Source organism: Portunus trituberculatus, chromosome 34 (assembly GCF_017591435.1).
Source record: "Portunus trituberculatus isolate SZX2019 chromosome 34, ASM1759143v1, whole genome shotgun sequence".
NCBI lineage: Eukaryota > Metazoa > Arthropoda > Malacostraca > Decapoda > Portunidae > Portunus > Portunus trituberculatus.
In genome coordinates, this window is record NC_059288.1 from 9122340 (window position 1) to 9148043 (window position 25704).

The 25704-nt window shown below is 43.4% G+C and overlaps 4 protein-coding genes and 2 long non-coding RNA genes across 9 annotated transcripts in view; 3 read left to right on the forward strand and 3 right to left on the reverse strand.

Moving 5' to 3' along the window:
- Positions 1 to 18008, reverse strand: part of LOC123512862 (dopamine beta-hydroxylase-like) — a 67680-nt gene extending 49672 nt beyond the window's left edge. The window contains exon 1 of the mRNA XM_045269518.1: positions 17743 to 18008. The gene's annotated coding sequence lies outside the window, so the exon portion shown is untranslated. The remainder of the gene's footprint in view (positions 1 to 17742) is intronic.
- LOC123512867 (ryncolin-1-like) lies at positions 96 to 7228 on the forward strand. The gene is made up of 4 exons (XM_045269528.1): positions 96 to 994; positions 3116 to 3558; positions 3962 to 4066; positions 6797 to 7228. Exons 1-4 carry the CDS (start codon positions 776 to 778, stop codon positions 6960 to 6962), a joined length of 933 nt encoding a protein of 310 aa, XP_045125463.1. The 5' UTR covers positions 96 to 775; the 3' UTR covers positions 6963 to 7228.
- LOC123512873 lies at positions 9413 to 11176 on the forward strand. Its single transcript, XR_006677212.1, has 3 exons — positions 9413 to 9667; positions 10021 to 10117; positions 10668 to 11176. It is a non-coding gene; the product is annotated as an uncharacterized LOC123512873 (long non-coding RNA).
- LOC123512863 lies at positions 12781 to 16651 on the forward strand. 2 transcript variants are annotated; one of them, XM_045269523.1, is made up of 2 exons: positions 12781 to 12929; positions 14581 to 16651. In XM_045269523.1, the coding sequence occupies exon 2, from the start codon at positions 14691 to 14693 to the stop codon at positions 15825 to 15827; it is 1137 nt and encodes a 378-aa protein (XP_045125458.1). In that variant the 5' UTR covers positions 12781 to 12929; positions 14581 to 14690; the 3' UTR covers positions 15828 to 16651. The 2 variants fall into 2 exon arrangements, with proteins under 2 accessions (XP_045125458.1, XP_045125457.1); XM_045269522.1 differs by lacking the exon at positions 12781 to 12929 and adding an exon at positions 13167 to 13295.
- A 5571-nt stretch (positions 18009 to 23579) lies between the features above and the next one.
- LOC123512876 lies at positions 23580 to 24264 on the reverse strand. The gene is made up of 2 exons (XR_006677213.1): positions 23925 to 24264; positions 23580 to 23723 (listed from the first exon to the last, which is right to left on the reverse strand). It is a non-coding gene; the product is annotated as an uncharacterized LOC123512876 (long non-coding RNA).
- Positions 24265 to 24507: 243 nt separating this feature from the next.
- Positions 24508 to 25704, reverse strand: part of LOC123512874 (centrosome and spindle pole-associated protein 1-like) — a 16045-nt gene continuing 14848 nt past the window's right edge. The window contains exons 11-12 of one of the 3 annotated variants that reach the window (XM_045269534.1): positions 25206 to 25379; positions 24508 to 24763 (exon numbers count right to left, since the gene is read on the reverse strand). In XM_045269534.1, the coding sequence (XP_045125469.1) occupies positions 24685 to 24763; positions 25206 to 25379 (253 nt within the window). In that variant the 3' untranslated portion in view covers positions 24508 to 24684. The remainder of the gene's footprint in view (positions 24764 to 25205; positions 25380 to 25704) is intronic. The other 2 variants (XM_045269535.1, XM_045269536.1) reach the window with 2 other exon arrangements.

Below are 25704 nucleotides of genomic sequence, written 5' to 3' on the forward strand. Positions count from 1 at the left end.
ACACACACACACACACACACACACACACACACATTCTCTCTCTCTCTCTCTCTCTCTCTCTCTCTCTCTCTAGGCCATTTTACAAATATCAGTCTAATTGAGCTACGTTCTTAAGTGTTATTCAATTGGAATCAATTAGTATATGAATGATAATTCTCCTGCACCAGCCATGAAGTAGGTAATGTTTTTGTTCTAAAGAATAAGTAACTTTAGCCTTGGTCGAGAATCACTAGAGTAAAGCCCCTGTTCAGCCTAGGGGAAAAAAATACGTCCAAAGTTTCAGAACATGGTCTTGTCATGTTCCACCTCACCATGGCTTGGAATTCCCTAAGCACACTACTGAGGTCACCAATATCAATAATTACTCATGTTAGTGCGTGGTGTGGCAGGCAGCATCATGTCCTACCACCACTTGCCTTCACAACCTCTCACACCAATCCACAGGAAACAAATGAACGTGAGTACATGCTCACCTGATATCTGCAACAATCCTACCCCATCTGACGCCAGCGTGACAAGAGGAACACTGGCTGCCAAGGCGTCCTTACTCAAGTGCCACTTTATCGCTTTATCTAATAACCAAAACAAAAACTTTATTGAGGACTGATGAGATTCATGAGGGCCACTGTTGCTTCACATCTATTCTCGTCACACACAACAAGGCTTGAAGTGGTGTGTTGAGGACCACGAGACACCCACAGCTCCAGACACATGCCACCCTCCTCTGCGCAGCGGTCCGTTAAGGTCGTACTAATTAGGTGCTTTCTCACATGCGATGCATTTCTTTGTGGTGCTCTCCATGGTCGTAGCCATGGCCCAGGCAAGCAGCGCGCCTCCCCCCGCTGAGGAGTACAGCTGTTCAGGCCTCAAGGACGATCGCTCCCTTTTATCCAGTCTACTAACGGTCACAGGTTACAGTGACAGTTGTGTGGCCGCCGCCCTGGACTTCTGTAGCACTGGACAAGAGGACAGCCATTATGTGTCCCTCATGGAGGTAAGAATCAGGTCACCCTGTTTATCTCATCTTGGGCTAGATTGCTCTCAATGGGGAAGGTATCATTACTATTATTATTATTACAAATAAAATCTTTCCTATTCGTCAAGGTGTGCTTGCATCAGTGTTTGTTTGACCACATGTGATTGTGTGTGCTCATTAACCCGTACAGCGTCAGAGACGTACGAGATACGTCGGCTACTCTGAATGAACCGGGCGTCAGAGACGTATGAGATTCGTCGGCGAGCTTCCTCGTGTTTTCGGAGGTATTGCGTCCTCAAAACCTACCATTATACTGCCATCATGCACTGTAGACATTGCTCATGCTGCCTCCTCGTCCCTGCTAACATGAATGCTTCCTTTATTTATTCATTACATATCTGAACTTTAGCACTTTCTGCTGCCTTTAGCTCGGTGTAGCGGGAAACTGACGCCTCAACTCCGCTAATATGAACGCAGCGTAGTTTCCATTACTTACTCTTACCATTTCAGATATTTTTGGTAACTGTTATATTGTGGTAGTGAAAACTTTGTACGACATAAATAATAATTTTCCAATCGCTTTGTTATAAGGAAAAACAAGTACATATTACTCGGAAAATATTTGCACCGCGAAAGGCAACACTCCCTCGCGATATCTCGTGTCTATTTTAGCCATAAGCACTCCCAAACAGCAAAACATGACATGTTGTTTTCTTTCAACTCAGGAACGATATTATGCATGTGTCCAACTCGGGGATCAACTGGTGAGAAACGAGGAAGCGAATAAACTAGTCACATAAGGCTTTGCAAAGTCGCTAACTTTAGCGCAAAACATCTCGCACCAATTAATACCAATTCCAATAAGTTCTGGGAGGAATGACTGTCATTTTAATTTGTTTCACATCATTTAAGACTGGTTTAACAAATAAAAAAAAAAATCCATGATGTGGCCAGCACTGGCGAAATCACAAAGTCTCAGATCTGCTGACGCTGAACGGGTTAACAGGAAACAAATACATAAACATTAAAGATCAATCAAATAACTTGCTGCTCATTTACTTCACTTGTTACGTTTCTTGACGTAGAGAGATCTGCTGAAACTTGTTTCTGACAACACTTCACATCCACACCACCCACTGACCGCATTTCTCGGAGCGGGTTATGCCACACGCACGACTGAAAAAAGGTATGATTTTTCTACAAGAAAAATTGGTATATTTGATCTAAAGCAGTGGTTCCCAGCCTTTTCCTGAGCACGTACTACTTAAAGAACCAATCCCGTACAGTCTCCGTGTACCTGTATCACTTCATTTAAACAATAATAACAATAATAATAATGATGAATAAATAAATAAATAAATAAATTCCAGCAAATGAAAAAAAACACACAAATGAACTAACAACAAGCAACACGACTCATTTTCTGTATGGGATGTATCTGTTTCTTCTGCACCAACCGATCGATGCCAGATTCTCTTGTATAAGGCAATAATCTTTTTTTTTTCTGAGATATGAATTAATTTGAATGAACTAATAATCACATATGATCCTGACAGTAGTGGTATACCAACTTCACATACCACAAGTAGTACGTGTACCACAGGTTGCGAATCACTGAGCTAAAACTTCTATTTTTTAAGTGACTCATTTATTGGTTTATCTCTTCCATTAATAATGTCTTGCTTTGTTTTTAATTAATTGTTGTTTCTTTCGAGTCGTTATTTGTTTGACTCTTAAGAGACTATTTCCTTGTATCAAAGTTAGTCAATGTTAAAAGAAATGATAGTTTAATGTACATAACCAAAATAACTTTTTTCACAAGACAAAGAATTGAATCAGATTATGTTATATGTTAGAGTAGCGAGTATATAAATGCAAAGAAACAGAAGAGAATCTTGAATGACCTCTCCACCAGCGGGACCACACAGGTTCCTTCTCTGACAACACTCACCCTTATGTTTCACCTTTTGTTCTGCTCCACACAACAGGTTACATTTCTCACTGGGTTGTGTTTTGCCACTTTTTTAAGTCATTTGGTCAAGTTTGTGTTGAGTGTTTATGAGTGGCAATGCGGGACGACGAGCTGCGCCGCCGCGTGTGACGTAAACATGGTCACTTTGTTTGCCCTTCGCTTTACAGGAGGCAAAGGAAGTGGTGCAGCAGGTCAGTGTTGCTGTAAACAATTGGGAGTCTCGGCCACGTCACTGCAAGGACTTACTGGACTCCGGGGACAGCGGAAGCGGCCTGCGCCAGATATACCCTTACCCTGGGCAACCCCTACACCGCGTCACCGTGTTTTGTGACCACACCGTCGACGGCGGGGGATGGACCGTCTTCCAGCGGCGCACCAGTGATGCCGTCCGCGAAGATTTCTACCGCACTTGGATCGAGTATCGGTTGGGCTTCGGCGACCTGGAGGGTGAATTCTGGCTGGGCCTTGACCTTCTGCACCAGCTGACCTCCACCACCCTGCAGCAGCTGCGAATTGACCTGCACGATTACGAGGGAGAACATCGGTGGGCTAAGTACGGATTCTTCCACGTGGGCGCTCCGGAGACCAAGTTCCGCCTCAGGGTTGGAAGGTGAGGCTGCTCCCCCCACCCTCTCTCTCTCTCTCTCTCTCTCTCTCTCTCTCTCTCTCTCTAACAAAAAAAAAAAAAAAAAAAGCTCTTGTACTAGGTCCCGTCTGAGCCTCCGCCTCTCTAAGGAATGTACTACATCTAAAGTCTTCAGTGTTCATTCGTAGGAAATTCTCATCCCTTGTATCCTTTTAGTCTTACTGTTTCTTAAGACCTATTCTTTCTCTGTTCTTCGTCCAGTAGATAGATAAATAGATGGAAGGTTGGATAAATAAATTAATATAGATAGATAGATAAACAGGGAGCTATAAATAGACTGAGGTAGATAAAATATTAATAACCTCTTTTCTTGTGTGTGTGTGTGTGTGTGTGTGTGTGTGTGTGTGTGTGTGTGTGTGTGTAACAGTTACAGCGGAGATGCCGGGGACAGCTTCGCAGCAAAACACAATGGCATGCGTTTCACTACCCATGATGCTGACAACGACAAAAACAGAAGAAACTGTGCCGAGACGTAAGTGTTGTCACGCCACACAACTCAACACTGAGACCTCACATCACAAAGATAAGTGCTGTCACATCCCACAACACAAAACGGACACAACACAACACAACCAAACACAGCACAATGCAGCACAACACAACAAAGCACAACACAGCAGAGCACAACAAAGCAAAATACAACACAACACAAAACAAGAAAACACAGCACAACACAGCACAAGAGCACAAAACATCACAGAACAAAACAGCACAACATAGCACAGCACAGCACAGCACAACAAAGAAACAGCACAAAGTACCACAACACAACACAACACAGCAAAACACAACACAACGCAACAAATTACAGCAAAATACAACACAACACAACACAGCAAAACACAACACAACGCAATAAATAACAGCAAAACACAACACAACACAGCACAACACAATGTAATACAGCACAACACAACACTGCACAATACAGCACAACACAGCACAACGCAACACAACTTAACACAACAGAATGCAGCACAGCACAGCACAACACAATACAGCACAATACAGCACAACACAGCACAACACAATACAGCACAACACAACACAACACAACACAGTAAAACACAGCAGAGCACAACAGAGCACAACATAATATAGTAAAACACAACACATCACGACACAGCACAACACAACACACCACAATACAGCAAAATATTGCACAACACAACACAACACAACACAGCTCAACATAGCCCAACACAACACAACACAACACAACACAACACAGCACAACACAACACAGCACAACACAACACAACACAGCACAACATAGCACAACACAACACAACACAACACAACACAACACAGCACAACACAACACAACACAACACAACACAACACACAACACAGCACAATACAACACAACACAACACAACACAACACAACACAGCACAACATAGCACAACACAACACAACACAACACAACACAACACAGCAAAACACAAAAAAATACAGCAAAACACAGTAAAACGCAGCACAACACAACATAGCACAACACAGTAAAACACAACACAAAACAACACAATACAATACAGCAAAACACAGCACAACACAATACAGCAAAATACAGCACAACATAGCACAACACAGCAGCACAATATAACACAACACAACACAACACAACACAGCACAACACAACACAGCACAGCACAACACAGTACAGCAAAACACAACACAACACAACACAACACAGCACAACATAGAACAACTCAACACAACACAGCACAACACAATACAACTCGCCAAAACACAGCACAACACAACACAGCACAACACAATACAACACACCAAAACACAGCACAACACAACACAACACAACACAGCACAACACAACACAGCACAACACTGAACAACATAACACATCACAGCACAACACAACACAACACGACACAGCACAGCACAACATAACACTGAACAACACAACACAACACAACTCAACACAGCACAACATAACACAGAACAGAACAACACAACACAGCACAGCAAAGCACAACACAGCACAACACAATACCTAACAACACAACACACCACAATACAGAACAACGCAACACAACACAATACAGAAAAAAACATAACACAACACAACACAACACAACACAACACAACACAACAAAACAGATTCGTCAGTCTGTGCCTCTCAGTTTTCCTATGACATTGATTAACGCGCATACATTTTGACATGTTAAAACAGATTTTACCTTCGTTTTTGTTGGAAATTATTCACTATTCAGATCCGCACCCCAAAAAAAAATCTAAGGAGAACATTCCTAGCACGGAAACATTACATATACACACATTAGTAGGTAATGTTGTGACGCAGGTGGCGTGGTAGCCTTGGTGGGGTTCACTCTTGGGGACACAACCAGGTAAACACCAGCAGGTAACTGTGCAACACTCACAAGTCCTCACGATGCTGTGCTCAGTGTTCCAATCATTGATAGCAAATGTCACGCACAGTACATAGGTGGAGGCACCTACACGTACACGTACACGTACTATGTAGTACAGTAATACCTCTGCCGCGGGCTGCGCGACTCCCCTCCCTCTTGCCGCGCGCGACCTCGCCATTTGGTGGGTCAAAGTAACGGCTCCTGCCAAACAGGGCATGTGAGTTACCAACCATACGTGACAATCTGCCATTTTGGAACACCTGCCACGGCTCTACGTACTACATCCAACATCGGGGCTTTGCTCTGCGCGGAGGCTGCGACCTTTACAGTTCAGAAGTAAATACGTAGTAGTCAAGTTGTGTCCCTTTATTGTGATCAGTGAAATAGTACACCACATTTGCAGTCTTCCTCAGCCACCATCAAACTTAAGTTCACTTTTCTCAATTCAACAAATGAGACTCAAGTGAAAGGCTAATGAAATAATACAAGTGTTAGAAATGGATCTGATAGATGGATCCCGAGAGAAACATTTCACAACTACATAGTGAGTGGGAGGAAGCGGCGACGGACGCAGTGGTGAGCGGAGGGAGCCGCGCTCAGTCTGCATGTCTTCCCTCAATCATGGCACATTGCCTTCACACAAAACAACACTTTTACCATGGCTTGCAGCAAATACAATGTGCATAGTTTATATGCATACTCAGTATGTATCCTCACACATTACATGACAGAAGTAAGTGTGCATGTGTACGTACGTACTATGTACAATATTCCTGCTAACTCTTTTGTCACGGTTTCTTTCTTTACAGGTACCGCGGTGGTTATTGGTATAATACTTGCTATGATTCTAACCTGAACGGCTACCAGTATGTTGGAGACAACATCCCTACCCACAAAGGCATCACCTGGAAACATTGGAGAGGTGATCAATACTCCCTGCAAGGAGTGACCATGAAGATCCGGCCTGTATTCTGAGACGCTCTTTTCGTTGCGGCACGGGAGAGCACAGCACGGTACGGCATGGCACGGAATGGTGGGAAGCTTACACACGTGCATACAACATTATACGCAGGACTTCTACCACCACAACCACCACCACCTCTCCAATCGACCTGCATAGCTGGTACGGATCGTGTTTTTTTTTTATATATGTTATGGTCTATATATAGCGCCTGTAGGCACACTTGAAGAGTGTGTGGGAAGCGCTGTTCAGCTTCCAACTATTAGTGACACAGGCAATTTTATCTATAGTGGTACCCATATTAGGGGTCATATCACCACCCAAGCTCATCTTGGGTGTAATCACCTAGAACCTGGGTATTGTGGTGACATGTAGCTAACTTTAAACCACTCCACAAATGGCAGAGCTTCAAAGCGGTATGTAGTGGGATTTGAACTTACGCGTGGACGTCTGCCCGATCCCACGCTCACCACTTTATACACTACGACACTGCTTCTTTAGGGTGGCGGTGGTGTAGTGGATAAGATGGTGAGTGTGGGAGCGAGCAGACGTCCACGCGTAGGTTCGAATCCCACCACGTACCGCCTTAAACACTGCAAATTGTCGAGTGGTTTAAAGTCAGCTACATGTCACCATGATACCCAGGTTCTAGGTGATTACACCCAAGATGAGCTTGGGTGGTGATATGACCCCTAATATGGGTACCACTAGAGATAAAATTGCCTGTGCCAATAATGGGTGGAAGCTGAACAGCGCTTCCCTCACACTCTTCAGGTGTGCCTAAAGGCGCTTTAGGCCATAACATATAAAAAAGAAAAATAAATAAATAAAACGCAAAGGCTATTCTTCATTAACATTCCCTCAGAATGTTAATAAGAAATGTGTGACATTAACTCGTAAATAACTAGAGTAACGTTTCCATACCTCGGTTTATCTCCCTCATGTTTGCCCTGTCCCCCTGTAATATCCACACCAACCTCTAAGACTGAGTGAGTCTAAGTGATAAGACTGCCTCTTGCCTCATGTCTTGTTCACAATCCTGTACACGTAACTATATCTATTGTCAATAAAAGTTCTCTCTCTCTCTCTCTCTCTCTCTCTCTCTCTCTCTCTCTCTCTCTCTCTCTCTCTCACTGTGCAGCAGTACATCATGCTTCTTGCTAACCAATGTCATTAACAACAAAATAAGCCGATAATAAATTCCTCATTGCCTCGAGCAGTCCTTCATTACTCCAACAACTGACCAAGTGTTCCACTTCACACCAAGAGAGAAGCAAACACGCGACAAACGCAGGTGGAAAACGCTACCAAACACTGCTGACTGCTGTGTGTTGAGGGATGAGAAGCCACGCCCTCAACGGCCCGCCACAGCCACAAAACATACGCGAAAACCTATTACTACTATTTCTACAACAACTGCTACAACAACAACTACAACTACAACTACTACTACTACTACTGCTACTACTACTACTACTACTACTACTACTACTAATTTTTATCCAAGAGGAACACTGCCAAAGGCAACAAAAAAAAAAAAAAAAAAGGCCCACTGGAGCAGCAAGTTCCCTAAAAGGTCAAGTGAGTTGTCCAAAAGCCAGGAACAAATGTCTCGACACTCTTAGAAGTCAAGTCGTAGGAAGATGGAAATACAGAAGCAGGGAGGGAGTTTACCAGTGAAAGGTATGAATGACTGAGGGTACTGGTTAACTCTTGTATTAGAGGGTTGGACAGAATAGGGATGAGAGGAAGAAGAAAGCCTTGTGCAGCTGCTGCTTCTACTACTACTACTACTACTACTACTACTATTACATGCCTAAAGTCCCTGTGATGATGCCTGGCTAGCACACACTACTCATCTAGGAAGGATAGACCGTGGCAACACCTCCAAGTCCCCGCCAAAACCTGCTCGCCGAGATGTTAACATGTATCAATTATCCTCAGGTGTGTGTGTGTGTGTGTGTGTGTGTGTGTGTGTGTGTGTGTGTGTGTGTGTGTGTGTGTGGCGACACCAACTGACTGACTGACTGACGGAATGAATGACTGACAGTGGCTTCCTGGTCGAGCCTGTGGTAGATGCCAGTCACTCTTGAACACGCTGGACTGGTTTAGGCTACAACAAGTTACATAACGAGACAAGAGTTGGTGTAACTTTGAGTGGGATTCACATTACACTTCTGAGAATATTCCGTGGCTAGGTCTTGGAGGTAGTACAGCCTAAAGCCGTAAGAGAACATCTAGGTGGACTTATGCACTGTACTTACATACATACAGGACTTACAGCCGGGCGTTACGCGTTACCACGGGCAGGCGGGGGGCGAAATTTTTTTTCCCAAACGATTTGGAGTGTGGGGGCGGGGCTTAAGTGATGCGTGTGTAGAGAAAACGAATTTCATGGTTAACTTAATGATAATATTTTATTAACAATCACACTCTCTCTCTCTCTCTCTCTCTCTCTCTCTCTCTCTCTCTTGATTATGGAATGTATATCTATAACTAAATGAAGTGTTCTCAACTTTGGGGTAGACGTATCTCCTGTGGTAGACTACTGGAGAGGAATTCTGTGGATACGTGACAGGTAATACAATAGTCACTCTTGCTAGTTTTCTATAGATCGCGTCGTTTCTCACGCGTACGAAACAGGTACCGTCATCACAAGCACGACTGTTAACACGCAGATATCAAAAGATTTCCTTCTCTCGTGTGTCATACTTTGAAGGTATGTTTCAAACACTCTTACTTTATATCTTATGTGTAGCCCACTCATTATGTTCATAGTCACAGTATTAAGAGTTCCACTCCACAAGAAGTCTCAATGCAATAGGGTTTTGTGTGGGGTTTGGTGGTCATGAATGACACTTAACAACATTACGTGAGCATATCAGCATCACCTCAGTCATTTAGTTTGAATTTTTTGTGCACAATAATACCTACTTCAGCACCCGAGCTGTAGCAAACCAATCTGCATTCTTTCTGCCTATGTAATACGTATATGTAGCTAGACTTTCACGTGTAATTTTATTTATCACATTTGTAAGTATGTTAGACTAAAATGCCTGAAACCAATTCTAGGTTTCGAGCATGGAGAATTGTTAAATCAAGAGCAGGTACCGTCATCACAAATAAGACATCAGAAAATTTCCTTCTCTCGTGTGCCATGCCTTGAAAGGTACGTTTCAAACAATTTTACCTTATATCTCAAATGTACTCATTAAGTTTATTAGTCATAGTATAAGAGTTCCACTCCAAGTGGTTGTTTTCTTATATATATATATATATATATATATATATATATATATATATATATATATATATATATATATATATATATATATATATATATATATATATATATATATATATATATATATATATATATATATATATATATATATATATATATATATATATATATATAAAGACCGTATGTTTTGGTTATAAGTAATATACCCAACCAAAACTTATTATCCAAATCATGTAAATCAGACTGATTAAAACAACTTTTGAAGTGATAGCAGGGGCGAATCTAGGTGGTGGGGTTCAACCCCTCCCCTCTCAGCAATTCCTTTGATGGAACATTGGGGGTAAAATACCACATGATTTTTGGCAAGGGGAAATGTGTTATTTCAGAGAGAGAGAGAGAGAGAGAGAGAGAGAGAGAGAGAGAGAGAGAGAGAGAGAGAGAGAGAGAGAGATAACATAACATGGTATGCTTGTAGGTGGTGAAGTAGAAGTGGCTGGACACTGGAGTATGGAAGAATCATCTAAAATTTTTAAGTCTCCTCTCAGGGAAATCAGTCGGTCGGGAAAAGCTTCTCTCAGGAATCCCATTGAAATGCGTGCAATGTGGGCTGTGGCCCCATCTGAGAGAGCAATGGAGAGGCCTGGCACTGGTGATCACGGTAAGGACTAGACAGTGACGATACCAGAAGAATGCTAAGAATGGCTTGGGTGGTTAAATAATGCGAGAGCAGTGGATAGGTCTGGCATTGGAAGGGAACCAGTGAGTTCTAGAGGCAGAGTGACAAGATTTCTACACGATTAACTCGAGAATCACTCTTGAAGACCTGTAGGTTTTCAAGATTGGAGGAGGAAGGGAGAACCAGGATTCATTATTATCTTTTATTCATTTCTTGTTTCATCATTGAAACTTCTTGTGGAGTGGAACTCTTAATACTGTGACTATGAACATAATGAGTGGGCTACATATAAGATATAAAGTAAGAGTGTTTGAAACATACCTTCAAAGTATGACACACGAGAGAAGGAAATCTTTTGATATCTGCGTGTTAACAGTCGTGCTTGTGATGACGGTACCTGTTTCGTACGCGTGAGAAACGACGCGATCTATAGAAAACTAACAAGAGTGACTATTGTATTACCTGTCACGTATCCACAGAATTCCTCTCCAGTAGTCTACCACAGGAGATACGTCTACCCCAAAGTTGAGAACACTTCATTTAGTTATAGATATACATTCCATAATCAAGAGAGAGAGAGAGAGAGAGAGAGAGAGAGAGAGAGTGATTGTTAATAAAATATTATCATTAAGTTAACCATAAAATTCGTTTTCTCTACACACGCATCACTTAAGCCCCGCCCCCACACTCCAAATCGTTTGGGAAAAAAAATTTCGCAGGCGGGGGCATATAATAGCATAGACTTAGGAAATGTGCGCCCTTGTGGCCTGTGCCTGCCTTGTCTTGACTACAACACGGTGACTTGCATGTGCTGTACTTAAAGTAAAACTAAATTGTATTGACCCACAGGTTGAGACCAGTAATCCGTGTGACGTTGCCATATCTCTCATTACTTCAAGGAAAACACAATAACAGTTATCTATTCAATTTAATGCATCATTTCGCTAGGAAAGGGTGGGGGACAACAGACATGAAGATCTCCGTAGGTTATTATCATTGTGGTAGTTGTCCTTAAGCAGGGGTAGCATGGAGACACCTGAGTCCATTATGAACGTGTATTTAATAGTATCACAAGACACAACAGGTAGAGCCGAGCAAACGAGAGGCTGAGGCGTACGTATTACCTAAGGCGGCGGCCGAGCGAGAACTGAGGGGAAGACGTGACGTCATCTCAAGCCAGCCAAACTGATTCTTTACATAGAATGTTTTACAGAAAACGGAGCACGGGCAGTACATAAAGGACATACTAACATATCATTCCATAAGTAAATAAACTACAGTAAAGGTGCTGGTTATAAAAGTGAAAATGAGACTGATAATTTACAGAATATTAAGAGTTATTTCCTCTCCAGATAGCCAGTCTAATATAACGAGTGGTGAAAACAGTATGTTGTCTCAGTAACTGTTATTGCCCCAAGCTGAACGTGTCTATTGAAGATCATTGGACAGAGACTGGAGACATTTTTTTTTTCCTTGGTCTGGCTGTACAACACACAGTAAGATGGGAAGTGACAGTGTGTCCTCCAGTCGTGCCGAACAGATGAGAAGCGAGTCGATTTGCACGGATGCACGTGTGTGGTGCCCTGACTCCCCCTCTTCCCCCAGGGAAAATCCCGCCTCTGGTCGAGTGGCAGCGTCACTGACCTGATATGCCACGTGGTCATACATCGAATGAAACATCTTCTTTTGATTTGACATATAACACTTATTTGTATCACCTGTTGTTTAAAGAAATAGTCAAAATATTCTTAGAACGCTGTTTGTTGATAATACTGAGATTAAAGAGCCGTGAACAACACCCTGTGTCAGTATGATTCAGTTATACTATGGCATCTACACTGTTCTGTAATACAAGAACGGAAAGGCCTGTTTTCCTCACTCTGCTTTCCGTGAGTTCGCTCTCACTGAGTGATTGAGTCGGCGCTGCACCGTTCTCAGCTACCAAGGTCAAGGCCTCACAGACACACCCTGAACCCCACAACGACAACGATGTGATTGCGAGGCGCCCCTTGACTGCTGGACGGGGTTCACCTCAGTGTAGACATTGGACGGTATATCTAAGTATGTATACTATACAACACGTACTGTATACATGATAGCCTATCTACTGTTTTAATCTGAAAACTAATGTTACCAGTGAGTGAAATAATGCTCCTTTCACAAGTTCCTCCTCACACACACACACACACACACACACACACACATTGAGAAGACAAGCGACGAGCGTTATTAATAAACAGAGAGAGAGAGAGAGAGAGAGAGAGAGAGCAAAGCAAATAAATACCTACTTGCAAACTTCTGATGTGTAAAAGTTGCAAGACATCGCTGACAGCTCATCCCACAACGGAGGACGAGTGTTGAGTGGTGAGCACGGTGATACTGTCTGCAGGGAGGCGGTGAGGAGATGCAGCCGTGCAGATAAATAAGGTAATTTGGTGCAGGTGGTGAGAATAGTGAAAGTGCATGGAAAAAAATGCGATGTGGTGTTAAGGACGGCGAGTGCATGATGCTGGTGGTGGTGGTGATGATGGTGATGGTGGTGGTGGTGGTGGTCGTGGCTGCCAATTCACCTTTCAGCCTCCCAGTTGCCATGTGCTCTAATAATACGCGTGTCGAACTGTCTCCGTGGCGTGTGGCTTAATGCAGATCAACACTACCACACACCTGAGTTGCTTGGGGAAGTTACACAGTTTAGCAAGAAGACTACAAGTTCCGCATTACGTAGTCAGTTCCCACATGCAGCTGTAACTTCATTTAGAGGGACCAGTGCAATGTTGGGTCATTCATCATAAGGTGGAGAGCTTTTTCGTAGTCCTGATCGTGTAGTCTACCGTTTTCACTGGGTACTGTTATCATTACCCTGCTCCATCAGTACGCCACACCAGACCGTCACCACCGCCACCCTACACCAGGCAAACTTTTAAATCTCCCATTAAACATATCCGTATTACGCTTTAAGATTTTGTAGCTCCTGTTTTGTTATCTATCGGCTACCTGTGAGCTTCGTCTTTCATAGCAATAAGCCACGCAGGCATCCGTATAGATAAACACGCCCTTATCATATTGAACAATCAAACTCCTACGCCCGGCACCGCCACCGAGAGAGAGAGAGAGAGAGAGAGAGAGTGACTGACCGCCTGAAAGATGGATTTACCTTCCACACACACACACACACACACACACACCGAGTAGTGTAGTGGTTAGCACGCTCGACTCACAATCGAGAGGGCCGGGTTCGAGTCCCGATAAGCGGCGAGGCAAATGGGCAAGCCTCTTAAATGTGTGGGGTGTGTTCACCTAGCAGATAATAGGTACGGGATTAACTCAAGGGGTTGTGGCCTCGAATTCCCGGTGTGTGTTGTGTGTGATGTGGTCTCAGTCCTCCCCGAAGATCGGTCTATGAGCTCTGAGCTCGCTCCGTAATGGGGAAGGCTGGCTGGGTGACCATTAGGCTACCGTGGTGAATTACACACACACAAACTCTCTCTCTCTCTCTCTCTCTCTCTCTCTCTCTCTCTCTCTCTCTCGGACAAAATTTATTTTCATCCTTCTAATGAAAATAATGATTATATTGTTGAACTATTGTAAACGTTCTTGACCTTGAACCATATGAGAGTAAAAGGACACGGGTGAAATTTCGCACTGCTGCAATTCTCCCATTGATTACATTAGCCTTTTCTTACTTTTTTCAACACGCAGCTTTGTGTTACAGGTGCGAGGTGAAGGACATGATGGACGGAATGACTCTTCGTGGGAATGGTTTAGTGTATCCTTCACTCAAAGAAGAAAACTGAGCGGGCTGACAATCAAAGAAAACTGACAATGACGCGTTATCAACTCCTACTGGCCTTGCTCTATTTCGTCGTCCTGTTAGTAATCCTGCCAGTCTTCTGCAGTGACAAGATCTACTCCCTCTTCTACCAGGAGGACCCATTAAGGAACCAAGAGGTGGAGGTGGTGAAGAGGGAACACCGGAGGAGAGGGGTGAAGGAGTACCTGGAGGAGACTGACGAGCATGAATCCCTCACTTTCCACCGCTCCCTACTGCAGGAACCTCTCGACAACCTCATCATGGTGATCGCCAAGCAGCCACAGCACGCCGAGGACAAGGTACTCTCGCAGTCAGTGACGGAGGTGGACAGAAACGTACGCTTCCAACGGCTCTACCGCAACGGCCTGGTGATATGCAACGCCTCCAGGACGCCGTTTGAGGAGCTGCGGCAGTTGTCTGGTTTCTATCCTGTGGTGCAGGCGGAGAACACAACCGCATGGAAGTTATTCAACAAGGAGGAAACGAACCGGCATGACTTCATGGACTGCATCAGACAGGGACAGCGGCTGGCCAAGTTCAAATACCTCACACTGGTCAGAGACGTAATGGTTCCCTACTCTGGCTTCCTAGAGACACTCAACCAAGTCATCCACTTACGCCTCACCCACCAGACGGTCCGCGGGGAACTGGTAGAGCGCGGCACCCCCTGGCTCTTCCTGCACCTCCATGAACCTGTGCCACTCCGACAGTATGAACTCAGCGGGGAGTGCCTGTGGGAGCTGCTGCTTCTGGCCATTACTGGAGGGCTGCTCTTCTACACCGTCTTTCGCTATCTGGAGGGGCCCTCACTGCCAGTATTCATGAGAATCACCTACACCTTCTATGGCGCCCTCTACTTCGTCACCTTCGCTGTCGTTATTGGAAGGCCCTACATCACGGAGCTCAGACGTCTGGCCGCCTGCTTCTACCGTGTGTACGACCCTCCGGAGCCTATCCACTTCTCAGCCATCACCTTCCCCAACAGCAGCCTTCAGCCACTCCTGCAGCAGCTCAGCACCCTCCGCTGTTCACTGTACTCCCCCTTCCACGAGGCTCTGGACCACATGGTGAACACCCTCGAGTATCCTGGCTTCGTGGTCTCCCCATCCTTATTCAGCTACACCGTCAGGAACCCTCTTCCCTCCTGACACATCATCACCGTTTTCATCCATCCGCTTGCCTTCACACACACACACACACACACACACACACACACACACACACACACACACGGTTTATCAGGTGGTCAGAAGAGTGAATGTTTACGGAAAGTGATGTTACATATGAGAGAATACAAAATAACTCAAACAGTGAACAAATGATTAAGATAAACCGCAAGAGAACACGAAAAAAATAAAAAAGAAAGCGAAAATAATTATACATACACAAGAAGTAGAAAGCAAGTGCCGTGAAAGTAAGAAACGTGAAAGACGAAATGAAATGTGTATTAATGTTCATTTGGTGATTCGTTATCTGAATGTAGGAATATGTACTGTTTGTCTGTGTGTGTGTGTGTGTGTGTGTGTGCCGTGCCACTCAGTTAACAAGAGTGCTTCCGGATCCCGCTGTGAAAAGTGAAAGACACACACTTTGTACAACACTGTGCCTTACCAAATTCAGTGCTTTACGACAAAATATATAAGTAATAATAATAACAAATAACAATAAATCACAACATATCGGATTCTTGTAATTACTCCTGTAAATAATAGTTGTTGCCAGTTTATTATTATTATTATTATTATTATTATTATTATTATTATTATAGCAAACCGGTTTTATTTTTTTCCTCCCTGTCTTTCTTGCGTCTATGATTGGCATCGTGTGTGTGTGTGTGTGTGTGTGTGTGTGTGTGTGTGTGTGTGTGTGTGTGTGTGTGTGTGTGTTTGCCAAATACCGTATGCCACTGTGCCTTGGAGCTGTGATGTTAGTGTAATCAGACTGTTGTTTAAGTAAAAGGCGTACTGTTCAAGGAGTTGCTTCATAACCTGGTTTGTTCCGTGGGCTTGGTTGCGGCGCGTCACAAGATAAAGCAGCAAGCATGGGACAGTCGGAATAGGATAGAATAGTATAGATAGGAGAGGTAGGATAGGAGAGGTTACATTTCAGGTAGAGGATAGTAAGGATAAGAAAAGTTACGTTCATATTGAGAAGAGCAAGGATAAGATGGGTCACGTTCAGCTGGATGATAAGGATAGGGTAGTCAGAATAGGATAGATTACGTTCAGATAGATAAGGATAGGGATGTCAGATAAGGATGGGTTACGTTCACGTAAAAGATAGTAAGGACTGGTTTAACCCCTTCAGTACTGTGACGTGTTTCCATATTCATTGTGGTGACTATTTGGTGATTTTATACAGTTTCAGAAACTTATGTGGAGGATTAAAATAGTGAAGACTGTGGCCATTAATCTTCTGACTTCCACAGACCCTTCCTAACGTCAATAAAATGGTCTAATCGTACACAAATCTCATGGTAAAAATGCGTTCCATTACTGAAGGGGTTAAACAATACAAGTTTATAAGGTTGGGCAGGCTAGAGCAGCGACACGGTTTGATAGCCAGTGCTTTGTTATATTTCATCAATTAACTGTGATAGAACGTCAAACAAAAATATAAAAATAGAGACTGACAGGGTTTGTATCTAGATAATGCATATGTGACACACCCCTCCCTCCCAAACACACACCCGTCAACGTAGCTTATGGGAAGTTGAATACGAACTGAAAATACTAACAACAACAACAGTATAACATGGGTTTCAAGCAGCAAACAATCAGGTGGTTTAACCATTACCCATCATCAGGCTTGTCTCGTCAGCTACGCAATTCGAGGCTTAGACAAACAATGCTGCGTAGAAAAACGATTATGATCACACAACACAACATTGACAAACACGACAGCTAACATACACGTCTTAAGTAACCCTAACACACAGACACCCATGAAAAAGAAGCAATGCTAACTACTGAACCACCAATGACCACTGCGTGACACTAGTTAGTTGATAAAAGTAGAAAGTTCACTAATAGGCTACAGTTTGTAATTAAATGTAACACTTACTTATATAGTCAGTCCGTCACAGTTGCCCCTTGTCTCAATAACCACAGCCTCACAAAAGTAATGGCCACAGTCTTCACTATTTTAATCCCCTTCATGAGTTTCTGAAGCTGTATAGAATCACCAAATAATAACCAGAATGAATATAGAAAGACGAGTTTTGTGTATCATTCAGTTGCCCCTCGTCTCAGTAACCACAGCCTCACAACGGTATCAATATCACCAAACTGCGCTCGTCACCAACACGCGCCACACCAGCACATCGCCACGCTACAGGCCCACAACCTCCACAGCGGCCGAGAAGGGTTGCCAGCCTGCTTTTGCTAATCATACCAGAGCTTCTATTCTTAAACGCTTCTATGCTTCACCTCCACTATTTCAAAAGGCTTTATTAAAATTTCCACGTGATTTTTAAGGTGGTTTTACCGTTCTAAATGCAGAGTGACATGATTTCTACATTATTAACTGGAGAAACACTCTTGAAAACTCCACTACTCATCGCTGTGGCCTTGGAAAATAGTGGTGGTGAGAGAGCAAAGCGTTTCTGAATAAGGGCCCAGCAGATCAGATGAAGAAAGCGTACTAAATCTCAACAAAACGTACCAACATCTAGAATATGCCTAATGATAAGGAACATAATTATTTTCTTACCTTGGATTAAAGCTGTAAATTCTCTCCCCCTCGTGTGTCTTCCCAACACACACACACACACACACACACACACACACACCAGTTCAGTTGGTAGCAGTTACCACACACCACACCACACCACACCACACCACCAGTACTCCCACACACAACACCACACCACACCACACCATACCATCACCACCACTACCATCATCACACCACATCACACAACCACTACCACCACCGCCATTGCCACACCGCACAACACCACACCACACCACACCACCACCACCACTACTACCATCACAACACCATACCACACCACACCACAACACCATCACCATCACTACCATCACAACACCACCACCTCTACCACCACACCACACCACACCACACCACCACCACTACCACCACAATCACTACCATCACACCATACCACCACCACCATTCCCATCACACAAAACACCACACCACACTACCACAACAACACCGCGCTAGCACCCTCTCTAGTCTTCACCAAACACCACCCGGCTCCCGCCCCGCCCGGCCCCGCCCCCCGCCCTACTACGGAAACTATTCTTTAGACGTATTTTTCTTTTTTTTCGGGTTTTGCATGTGTTTCTAGGTGTTTTCTAGACTCTGGGTGTGGGAGGAGGTGAAGGAGGAGGTGGAAGGGAGAGGTGGAGTGTGCGAGTGAAGGCGGAGGGGAGGTGAAGTCACTCAGCAAATTGCCAAAAAAAAAACCATCTCGGCGTAAGAGTTCAAATATTTCTGCTTTATTAATGGAGTTAGCATTGTTCTGATATTTGATTTGTTATTAGCAAAGTAAAGTAAGTTTCAAGCCACAATAGAATCGAATCTAGCTGTGTTTTGGTTTAACGAAAAAATAACACTTAAGTCACTGCGTAATATATAACTTTCTTTTAATTAGCATGACTAGGATTGTTTTATGTCTTGTTATAACACTTAAAAGATACGAAAAACATGACCCAAGTAATAATATTCCATAAAGTTTAGTCTAACTATTCGTATTTTCAAACTCAAAAATTTTAACGGTAAAAAAATAGAAAACAAAAATCTTTATACGACAAGGAATCTGTGTTTTCTTTATTTGGCTGGAAAGCGAAAAATTTTTCCTGTTCAGAAAATGTAACATGACGTAGTTTGGCTGTGCTTTCCATCTCGACATTTTGATGTGTTTGTGACCCGTTGATTTGACTAAAACACCTTTCGTTGGATCGCGCCTTATAAACAAACCACCCGGTAAGGATATTATATTTTGGTTACCAGTTAAATTATTTGTCGCTTCTAAAAGTGTAGTGTATACCAGTCTAGGAGCCTGTTTTCTTGTGGCGATTTTTAAAATGAATTACGTACGTAAATATTGAGCCAAAAAAGGCACCTCCGCCCTGCCTTCCACAGAGGTTAGTCAACCAATGTTTACCTGCACTCCCCGTGTGTTTTTAGACCCAGAGACTGAAGCAAAGCCTGAATCAAACACCAAAGTAGGTAAATAGCCATTACTGTGCTAAATAAGGCGATGGTTATGTATAACACCGTTCAGACCACCAGGCGCCGACCATAACCTGGACCCAGACCCCGCCCCACCTACCCCCATCCCTCCCTGTGTCAACTCGTCAACATTTCCTTCAATTCTCAGTGTTTCCTGCTGTTGCCCGCCTGAAATGCATAAAGTCTAGTGACAGGAGTGTGTGAGGGAGTGTAGTAGTAGTAGTAGTAGTAGTAGTAGTAGTAGTAGTAGTAGTAGTAGTAGTAGTAGTAGTAGTAGTAGTAGTAGTAGTAGCAGTAGTAGTAGCAGCAGTAGCAACAGCAGCAATGCTGATTATTATCAATATTATGTGTGTGTGTGTGTGTGTGTGTGTGTGTGTGTGTGTGTGGGGACGAGTTGCTCAACGTAACAGTACTCTCTCTCTCTCTCTCTCTCTCTCTCTCTCTCTGAAACGCTGTACTCTCTCACCACGACTGTTTCCAAGGCCTCACAGATGACTAACGAGGTTCCAAAGAGTGTTTCTCCTGTTAACAATGCAGAAATGTTAATCTGTCACTAGAACTTTAAAAACACCCTTACAAACGCTTTGATCTCTCACCACGACTGTTTTCCAAGGCCACAGAGATGACTAACCAGATTCCCAGGAGTGCTTCTCCCGTTAACAATGCAAAAATGTTGTTAATTTGTCACTAGAACCTAAAAAGCATAATTTGAAAACGTTCTGCTTTCTCACCATGACTGTTTTTCAAGGCCACAGAGATGACTAGCCGGGTTCTCCTATTCATAATGCAGAAATATTGTTAATCTGTCACTGATTCACAAGAACCTTACAAATACCCTTGAAAACCCTTAAAACCTCAACTATACTCTAGTGACGAGGGTTAGACTCACAATCCGTCACTTCGGTGCAGCTTGGCGGTGTCTGACGGTGTGGTTTGACATTATGACTGACTGCAGGGTTGCCACACTGATTTTGCTAATCGTACCAGATCAGATGAAAAAAAAAAAAAAAACTACCAAATCTTAACAAAACGTACCAACATCTAAAATATATTTAATTATAAGGCACATAATTATTTTCTCACCTTTGATTAAAGCTGTAAATCCTCTTGCCCTCGTGTGTCTTCCCAACACACACACACACACACACACACACACACACACACACACACACACACACACACACATAACCTATAACCACATTAGGTAAGCAACATTTTCCCAATACTGGTCCCTTAAATTGAAGTAAACTGTCAGCATAATGTGGTTCTTCACCAGATCAACAAAACTCACGCTGTGAAAGATATAACGATGTAATGTGCTTGTCACGTTCTTCGGCTGATTAACCACCGCAACCTCACAACAGACACACAGATTAGTGATTATTAACTGAGCATCTTGCCACATTCCCTTGCTGGCTGCGCGGGGGGCAAGGAGCTATAATCAAACAACGCGGCGGTGTTATTCTGACGAGCATGATACCTGTTCGTTACGTTAAGAGCCGGTTTTTGCTATGGGCTGACACCTCTGCATTATTATAATACCAAAATATTATAATACCTGGAAGGGGGGGGGGGCGTCAATGGATTGTTCGCCCAGGGTGCAAAACTAGCCAGGACCGCTTCTGGTTACCTACGTGACGTTGCACGAGACAAGTTTTCATTCGAATGGAGACCGCCAGTCACTGAGGTGGAAAACTGAAAACATGACATTTGAAAAACCTTAGGTACGGACAAACAGTTTCGTATCAAATTTACTTAAAGTCGTACCAAACGCACTTTTGAGTTCAAACGTACCAAATATAATACGTTGGTACCAAAATTTGCGGCAACCCTGCATGCTACGAGTACCAAGGGGTGAGCCCGTGACATCAGCCGGTAGTGTTGCCAGTTTCTCGGCCCTCCACCAGTGCACAGCTATATAGTCTTTGTACACAGCCACTAAAACCACCCTTTCTTTTGCCCTGAGCGCCCCACAGCTCAGGCGGGAGACTCGTATATTCCATAGTACTACATGTTTTCTGTGGAATGCGTGCCACTATATACCCCAGATATTGCCGCAGCACATTAAGTAACAAGCTTAAGTCATATTGCAGATTATATAAACATCTTCCTATTAAGCCAGTTATACTTATTAGGATCCTATGAATAAAGATGAAGCTTTCCTCTAGAACAGTTTTCAACCTTTTCCTGAGCGGGTATCACTTTTTCAGTACTGAGGCGCATTTTTACCATGACTTTTGGGTGTGATTAGACGATTTTACTGACAATAGGAAGGATTTAGGAAGGTCAGAAGATTAATGGCTAGAGTCTTCACTATTTCAATGCCCACACGAGTCTCTAATGCTGTATAAAATCGGCAAATACTAAACCGAATAAATATGGAAATGCGTCACGGTACTAAAGGGGTTAATGTCCCGTACCGTCCCGCGTATTCGGTACCACCTAATAACGTGGTCAATCCCACATCCTATCTTTCTCCAACTTTCTTTCACCCCTTCTCTTCCCACCCCCCAAAAAAAAAAAAAAAAAAAACGGTACCACCTACAGTTACAGGAAATTTCAGTTCCAGCAAATATCAATTTCTTCACAAGTAGAACACACAAATGAACAGCGAACAAGGAACACAACTCATATTAATGTGAGGGATGCATCTGCTTCTTCCCAGTCAGCTAATCGATGCCAGATTATCTTGTGCAAGGCAATAATAATTAAAATGGAATAAATTTAGCTAAAAATGCCAAAAGTACTCATATACCACTAGAAGGCCTTCGCGTACCACTAGTGATACGCGTGCCACATGTCGCACACCACTGTTCTAGAGGGTAATTCAAGACACTAAGCTTCAGTGTTATTGGTCCACACGTCTTGACATGCCACGTGTGATCCCGCCAGACTAAAGACAGTTACGTCCATTTCTTTTTCTCTTTTCTCTTTTCCTATGAAAGGTCAGACTGGCAAGGGTTTACACAAAGAAAGTGCCTTCAAAGGTGATCTTTTAATATTATTTTACTCCATATACTTCAACTTTTATTCGATAGTCTACTACCACTACTACAACTACTACTACTACTACTACTACTACTACTACTACTACTACTCCATGATCGTATTAATCAAGCCAGACACGAACTACATCAAACACTACATCTTACTCCAAACACACAATGGCAACTTACGTGTACAAACAAATACAAAAAGAAAAATAAAAGAAAATAAACAAGAATAACAATTACAATGAATACAAATGACTTACTTTTAACCAGCTAACTTCTTATTCCTCCTCCTCCTCCTCTTCCTCCTCCTCCTCCTCCTCCTCCTCCTCCACTAATTACGAAAAATATTCCTCGTAAGAACTTCAAAATCTGACAGTTGTTTATTTGGACTTCCTTTGAATTCCTTTGTATTTCTTCATATAAATAGGAGGAGGAGAAGGAGGAGGAGGAGGAGGAGGAGGAGGAGGAGGAGGAGGAGGAGGAGGAGGAGGAGGAGAAGAGAAAGAAGAAGAAGAAGAAGAAGAAGAAAAGAAGAGAGAGAGAGAGAGAGAGAGAGAGAGAGAGAGAGAGAGAGAGAGAGAGAGAGAGAGAGAGAGAGAGAGAGAGAGAGAGAGAGAGAGGGGGGGGGGAGGAATAAATAGCACATGCCTTGGGTCTATTAATTTGAAGATAGCGTAGGCCATTCTTACGACTAATCCGTGCCGCTGTTGTTGTTGTTGTTGTTGTTGTTGTTGTTGTTGTTGGTGGTGGTGGTGGTGGTGGTGGTGGCGATGGCGGCATTTCATCGTTTCTTCTTCTCCATAAACTTTCTGAGTATCGTTCTCGAAGTGTCGTCAGGATTGAATGTTCCTGCAAAATGATGTAGTAGTAGTAGTAGTAATAGTAGTAGTAGTAGTAGTAGTAGTAGTAGTAGTAGTAGTAGAAGGGAAAAGGCAAAGGAAGAGGACGAGGATAAGGAAGAGGAAGGAGAGGAGGAGAAGGAGGAGAAGGAGGAGGACAGTAGTAGTAGTAGTAGTAGTAGTAGTAGTAGTAGTAGTAATGTACACTCACCCTTATTTGCAGTGTCTTTAGGTGGAGGTTCCTTGGCTGTCGACACTCTCATGACGTCCACCTGCCCTTGGTCTCCTGAGGGCACCAGTGAGGGGGCTGTCTCTCCGCCAGGCGTCACACGTGCTGAGTCCTCCGGGTGAGAAGGGACGTAGCCGCTGTCACCATCCCCGTCCCGCCCGTCCCGCCCTCCTCTTGGCGTCTGTGTGTTGAAATGATGAACTACTACTACTACTACTACTACTACTACTACTACTACTACTACTACTCGAGTCATGGTAAGAATTAATATCTTCTTTTTGCATCAGCAGTTAAATAGGACAGATTTATACACACCCACCCATACACACACACACACACACACACACACACACACACACACACACGCACCTGAGGCTGTCACAAGAAGCAAGTAAGTAAACAAACAAGTGACACCATTGCCTTTATTTACTAGTGTTCACGTCTTTTGTGAGGGAAGAAATCACCCAGAGAGAGAGAGAGAGAGAGAGAGAGAGAGAGAGAGAGAGAGAGAGAGAGAGAGAGAGAGAGAGAGAGAGAGAGAGTGGGAGTACATGCAGGCAAAATATACTAACAGCAACAGTAGCAGCAGTAGCATTAGGAACAATAATTATAACAAAAGTCGTAGCAGTAGTAGTAGTAGTAGTAGTAGTAGTAGTAGTAGTAGTAGTAGTAGTAGTAGTAGTAGTAGCAGCAGCAGGATAAAGGGAAGTTTGGTTGCCAGGACGTAAGGGAAGTAACATGATCAGTGGTGACTCGCCTTGAGGTCTGTCTTGAGGGCCGTCAGCTGACTCATGACGTCTGTGTTGCGCTCCTGAAACTGCCTGTAACAGAGGAGGAGGAGGAGGAGGAGGAAGAGGAGGAGGAGGAGGAGGAGAAGGAGGAGAGCGTTATGGTAAGATTGTCATATATCTATAAGTCAGCATTTTCAGCATCATTCATTACGACTAGTATCTCTACTACTACAACCTTTACGACTACTACTACTTCTACTACCACTACAACAATTACTACTACTACTACTACTACTACTACCACTACAACAATTACTACAACAACTACTGCTACTACTACTACTACTACTACAACAACAACAACAACAACAACAACAACAACAACTACTACTTCCAAAACAACAACAACAACAACTTCTACTACTACAACAACACTTCATTATTCTGCATTGCCCGAACTTAACCCCTCAAACATTCCCACTACAACAACTACTACTACTACAACACTTCCTATAACCTTTCCTTCACTCACCCTATCTCCCTCTGTGACATCTGCTCCAGCTTCCTCTTTTCCTCCTGACTCGGTTCATCCACTTGTATTTTCCAGTCGAAGGGCACGGCGGTATGTCGGTTTGGCTGCTGGTAGTGTGGAGTGAGTGAAGACTGCTGGTGTGCTTGAGGCGGCGCGCGCGGAGGCCACCCGTCACTGGGCAATGTAAGGTATTGTATTTAAGCACCGAGAAGTACATGAAGTTGTCTGTTATTTGTTATTCCTGTGTATAGACTCAAGCAGTGAAACATGATGCAAACTCGCTCGCTGGGACATGCACTCGCACACACACACACACACACATACAAACACACACACAGAAAATACATATTATGCAATACTTCTTTATATAACTTTTCATGCTCGTGGTAGACAATTCATGCATAGAGAGAGAGAGAGAGAGAGAGAGAGAGAGAGAGAGAGAGAGAGAGAGAGAGAGAGAGAGAGAGAGAGAGAGAGAGAGAGATATGCAACTCTTTAC

Bases quoted from the DNA above. Each gene is read 5' to 3' on its own strand.
- LOC123512867 (XM_045269528.1), top strand. From the start codon at position 776: ATGCATTTCTTTGTGGTGCTCTCCATGGTCGTAGCCATGGCCCAGGCA. The intron at 3,559-3,961 runs GTGAGGCTGCTC...TGTGTGTAACAG, and splicing joins TTCCGCCTCAGGGTTGGAAG to TTACAGCGGAGATGCCGGGG. The intron at 4,067-6,796 runs GTAAGTGTTGTC...CTTTCTTTACAG, and splicing joins AGAAGAAACTGTGCCGAGAC to GTACCGCGGTGGTTATTGGT.
- LOC123512863 (XM_045269523.1), top strand. From the start codon at position 14,691: ATGACGCGTTATCAACTCCTACTGGCCTTGCTCTATTTCGTCGTCCTG.